The 5787-nt window shown below is 35.0% G+C and overlaps 1 protein-coding gene across 1 annotated transcript; it reads right to left on the bottom strand.

Annotated features, from left to right (window-relative positions):
• Positions 1-3935: 3935 nt before the first annotated feature.
• Positions 3936-4549, bottom strand: LOC111883730 (AP-2 complex subunit alpha-2). The gene is made up of 4 exons (XM_052767691.1): positions 4459-4549; positions 4285-4391; positions 4108-4212; positions 3936-4026 (listed from the first exon to the last, which is right to left on the bottom strand). The coding sequence occupies exons 1-4, from the start codon at positions 4465-4467 to the stop codon at positions 3936-3938; spliced, it is 312 nt and encodes a 103-aa protein (XP_052623651.1). The 5' UTR covers positions 4468-4549.
• Positions 4550-5787: the final 1238 nt, after the last annotated feature.

Raw genomic sequence — 5787 nt, forward strand, 5'->3', positions numbered from 1 at the left:
CAACTCCTTTGTGGGTTAAAGCTGTCAATGGAGTCGCGATCGAAGAAAAGTCTTGGATAATTCAGTGATAATATCCAGCTAATCCTAAAAAGCTTCAAATCTCCATAGGACTTTCAATTGTAACCTTCGAGTTACAAAATAAATCCTTATTGAGGACTCCTTCTTTTTCTTGGAATAAGTACTTTCCTTCATTTATTGTAACAGACCGGTGGGTCATGTTATAATGATCTCTCATTGTATACTCCACTACTTAGACTCAGATTTCCTTGGGACAATATTCGGAACAAACTACACCACTACAAGAAAAAAGGCCTTTTACGACGCGCAAAATACGACGCTCATTGATCTATGTTACGCAAAGGAGAGTGACATTAGAAAAATGTCATCTCTTCAAAAAATTTAAGGATAGAAGACACGCATTATTGCGCGCCCTTAAATTAGTGTCTAAAAAAAACACGGAGGGCACCTATAATAAAATGCGCGTCGTCTAAGGGTGTCGCTTTATATTTTTTAATGGAACGCGCGTTCCATCCTTTAATAGTGGGGGAAAGGGGGAAATGAAATTCTGAAAAAATTAAAAACCCCGCCATGCTCTCCTCTACCTTCTTTCAATCGTTCTTCTCTCTCTCTCTCTCTCTCTCAATCAAATACCAAAAATTGACTATTGTTGGAACTAGGGTTCCGGTTCTTAGTGAAATCGAAGGTTTTTTGGTCACCAGGCCATGAAATTGATCAAAGGGGTACAGTTTAGAGTGATTTCCATATCAAGTAGAACAGTAGCTCCATTAAAGTCAAGGTCTCGAAACTCCATGGTCAATCACCATCAACACTCTACTTCTTTATTTGTTCCAGAGGTTTGTCTTCCTTTATTACGAGTTTTATAACCTTTTTAATCAAACTCAATTATCCCTCGATACCTAATGTTATCTTTTGCGTTGTTGCTTCTGCTCTATTCTTCTTGAAACCTCCCCACACTCTCATGTCGAAACATAATTTATGATATCAAGTTGGAAATCAATAGAAATGGCTATGAAGGTCGGTTGGGTTGGACGATTCTCTGGAGGATGAGAGAGATTTGGACATGGCAGATCGTAGGGCTACAGAGATTGAGCTTGATACCATGGAGGGTTTTGCGTCAAGGGAAAAGCTCCACCATCATCTCAACGACCAAGGTTGGTTAGGGTTTCTGTTTTTTTTTTTCTGTTTTTTCTTTTTCTCCTTCCCCAGTTGAAAATTCTCTTTGGTATGTGCTAGTTCTCTCTAGCTTCTCATTTTTTAAGATTAATTGTTAGTGGAAATAGGTTTTAGATTCATTGAAATGTTCTCTTTTGCTTCCTTTTCTCTAATAAGCATTATCTGTTCTATTTCATATCTAATTTATATGGTCTGATTCTCTTTTTGTTTATTGGGTTTTATGTGTTAATCTGTGATAAAAATAAGTTCACTTTTTTGTGCAGGTTTCTTGACTTGAAGTTTAGTTTGTCTATCATATTTAGAGATAATAAACGAGTCTCTGGGAGGTATGCAATGAGCTTTAAGTAGGTCAATTAATAGATCCCATGAATCCAAGTGCACCACTTGCATGAGTTGGATGAAGTTGTGGGTTACATGAGCCTGTGTTACCCTTTTGGGCTAATTGCCTCGGTTCTGTTTGGAAGACATCATAAGGCCATATTACAATCTCCAAAAAAAAACTTTCCTTGTTCTTCTTTGCTTTAACTTCATCAGCCTCCAGATCTAATATTAATTTTTCTCTTAGATTCAGAAATTGATAAATCTCTACTTAAACAAGGTTTATCCCATTTTTTTCTTCAGTAGTGTAGAAAGACATGTTGCCAATGTATACGGTTGTTGAATTTTGGAGTGCGTGTTCATATTCTTATTGTGTTCCTGGAAACCTTTTGTCACGATACGTTGAAATCTTTGTTGGATCCTGTAACATTAACATAGGTAATGAATAGAATGCACACTGATAAGTGATATTGGTAATTTAGTAATTTTAAAAATAGGAAAAATATTGGATATTACCTTGAACAGCAACGCCATTGCACCTTATCTGAAAATGAAGACAAGTAGTATATTGTGTTGTTACTCTCGAGTTAATAGTTACACATGCTTATAGAAACAAATATGATGATGTTTAAATTAGTATGACTATCACATTTTTTGCATGAAATTATTCTTACAGAACCAACACTGATGATGTTTAAATTAGATGAGAAGCTGAAGTTGATAGAATCTCGTCTGGAAAGCAAAGTATTTACTAAACCACCTCAATACTCAACCCCTTTTACATTGTTTTCATCATATTGTTACATATAACAAGATACACTTTTTGTTATTGTAGAATTGAGGGCCCACTTCAGGCTTACATCCTCGTTGACGTACATCACGTGATATTTCTCCGGTGTGGAGTTAAGAATTTGGGGGTTTCTTTCAAGAAGCAAGTAAAATGTACAGCAACTAAAGTTTACTTGGTCTCAAATTCTTCTTGCCCAGGTTGTTTTTTCTTCCCTCATTGTACTTTTAGTTTTCCCGCATCTTCTTATAGTTCCGAGATGCTTTCCATGTGCTTATAAGCTTGCTGGTGTTTACAAACTTATTGGCACGCATAAACTCATTTATATCTTGTAATCATCTTCATGTTTAATAAGAATATATATATTGCACATTTTGATTGTAGTCTGAGGCTTGTAAGGTTTTCAGGTCATATTGAATTAAAACTGCATAGGCTAAGTTGATGAACTGTTGTGAAGTGTATGTTGCTTTACGCTAATATATGTTTATGTTTTCAGGTTCCAATGGCTCCAAAACAGCCAAACACAGGACTCTTTGTGGGTCTAAATAAAGGGCATGTTGTCACCAAGAAGGAATTAGCACCTCGTCCTTCCGACAGAAAAGGGGTAAGTAACAAATCATGATATCTAAATTGTGTTGAGTTTCTTTTGGTTAAATTAATGGTTGTGTTTCTTTGGATTATATATAGAAAACAAGCATAAGATCACACTTCGTGAGAAACCATATCATGTATATTTGAGATCTTTTGTCTTTAAAATAAAGGGCTTTGAATCATACCTTGAGCTATAGAACTCAAACGGAATCACGGGTGCCTATGATTCTGTTTTCCATCAGATCTATAGTCATATTGTAAAAATCATACCTTGAGCTATAGAACTCAAACGGACCCCAAACCAGTTCCCAAAGTTCACAAATTGAGTTGGCTAACTTTCTTAAGCAGGCTAACCTCACTGGTAAGGACTTTATCTATGTGCAAGAATGGAATCTTTGCTATTAGGTCTGATTCGGGTCTGTTCTGATATGTCATTTTGTTTTCATCATTTATAAGGCTTGGAAAAGGATCCAGAGTGATTCCAAGTTTCTATATGTTCCTGATATTATGAATTTAAGATCTGGAGCAGATGGGGTGTTATTTCCAATTATAAATTGGTTAGAATTGATCCAGACTCCAGATCAGTGGGCAGTCACCAGCTTTTACTAGTGTTGTGATTATCCACAATGTGAATTTTATATCCGGAGCTTGGGAAATGCTTTTCATTCAATTCCAACTCTGAGACTTTCATTTGTATGTCCTTTACTTCTCTGAATTTTGGTATGGACGAATTCTACTTACAAGTTGGGTAGAATTGGCCAACCTCACTTGACTGTCTTGTTGGAGACAGAAGTGATACACCTTTTTGTAAAATTCATATTTAATTCATCCTTTGGAGTTAGAAGGAGTTCTTTATAGTTCTGGAGTCCTGAATAATCATAGTTTCCTATAAAATTTAGTTAAAGCTATGTTTCTGTTTTAGATTTTGGAGTAAATCCATTTTGAACAGCAGGTCTGTTTTAGAGACCTTGCTGTGATTACTCTTTTCTCAACTCATAGCTTCATTACTTCTCCTTTCTAACCTTTAGTCCTTCTAAGATGGGTTTTAAAAGTTTAAAATTTTTGCAAGTGTGCTATTGAAAATGAATAGTTGTACAGCTCTTTGTTGTATCTCAGTATCAATGCATGTTTCATATCTGTCAATGTGTGTGAAATTAAATATTATCAAATTTTGCATATACAAAAAAAAGTGTAGCTCCTATTTATTATAAACTCACTTGCTGAATATTGCCCAGATCTGGTTTTGTAATTCGGGATCTGGTGGTTGAGAGTGCATCAAAATCTTTGCGTATGTTGAGAGAAGAATGGATATTGTTGGAGTCCTGTAGAAACAAAAAAAAAATAGATGATGATCACAAAAGAAAACATAGATGTATAGAAATAGAAATACTCACGATACAGTAGGAAGCTTCTCATGTATAATGACAAAAATGTCCTTTGGGCTACACCCAGGTCGTCTGGCCAAAAGATGGCTGTATTCTCCAAGCAGATAAGCGCTAACCTGCATAATGACATCAGAATACAGTTGTCTATATTTGTGTAGGAAATATAAGATATAATCTACATACCTTCACCATTGTCTCATGTATTGCAGGCTTATCAAGATATTCTCTAGCTTTGAGAGCTGCATAAGGCTAATGATTAAAAAAAGAAAAGTGAGTCAGTAGTAAGTCCTATGAACTTTAATAATGCAGATACCAATCTACATTCTACAATACCAAATTAATTAGAATATTCATGAATCAGAATGGAGATTCTAAAGATCATCATCCAAATGCACCAAAATTTAGAGTAAGATCGAACCACTATTAATGAAGGTATTCTACTGGGCTAGGATGCTTGTTGTTTGGATATGGAGCCATGGAAGAACATGGACCCTTCCGTGTTAACAGTGATGGAAAAACACTCTACCCCAACCACTATGCATGGAACAATGGTAACAAAAATTCCTTTAATTACTATGTCCCATTCACATCACTTATAATCTTAGTCCCTGTCTTGCAGGTGCATGCCTAACCCTATAAAACCTTTGCTTTTGAGGTACTAACTGTTTTCTCCTGGAATTTTTTTTGCCTGAGATTTTTTGCTGCCAGCTATCCCTTCGGGACCACTCTTATGTATTATGTTAAAAGCACCAATTCAGAAATTTGCTGATTATGTAAGTCAACTTTCCTCTTCCTTTTTGCTTTTTATTATTTATGCACCCTTATGCCACAAATCTCTGTATTTATCATACTAAATATGCAACCATCCCTTATTTTACTCCTAACTTGTTGTATAATTCATTCATGTCAGCTACATATATGTTGCATAAAATAAATTGGTAAAAGTAGACATGTGAATTATGCATCTGTTATCTCAAATCTTACATTTATTTTTATTTCTGTTATTGTTTTTTCCAGCTTTTAGGTGTTGGTGTCAAGCTTGTTGGCAATACAGTGTGGAGTACCCTTTTTCATCAATTCTTAATAGTGATGTCACGTGAGAAATCATTTTTCTTTTTGTTAAACAAGTCTTTATTATCATGTATTAGGTCATACCATGGGTAAAAACAGCCTTGCCCCTGGTTCCGGGGTTGTCACAAAATACTTGACTTTTTAACTTTGTTTGTGGTTTCATTTAGTAATAATCCTTCTGAGGGGGTGTTTGTTGGGCTGCTTCTTTCAATGTCATTAACAACAGTGGTAAGTAAAATCTTACTACTATGAACCTCTTTTGCTTAAACCTACCTTATTGACCTGTAGCTGATTAAACATTAAATTAATTATGCAGGTTTTGAAGTTTTTGATGGAAAAGAATAGTGTTAATGCTCTTCATAGAAAATTATGTCGGTATTTTAGGAAATTTGGCTAATAATTTAGTTAATTATATAAAAAATGTTGAAATCTTACATTTGT

The sequence above is a fragment of the Lactuca sativa genome, chromosome 9 (genome assembly GCF_002870075.4).
Source record: "Lactuca sativa cultivar Salinas chromosome 9, Lsat_Salinas_v11, whole genome shotgun sequence".
NCBI classification, from domain to species: Eukaryota; Viridiplantae; Streptophyta; class Magnoliopsida; order Asterales; family Asteraceae; genus Lactuca; species Lactuca sativa.

Coding starts and splice junctions, on each gene's coding strand:
- LOC111883730 (XM_052767691.1), bottom strand. Junction 4,213..4,284: donor GAGAAGCTTCCTACTGTATC/GTGAGTATTTCT, acceptor TTGTTTCTACAG/GACTCCAACAATATCCATTC. Junction 4,027..4,107: donor ATCTGGGCAATATTCAGCAA/GTGAGTTTATAA, acceptor ACACATTGACAG/ATATGAAACATGCATTGATA.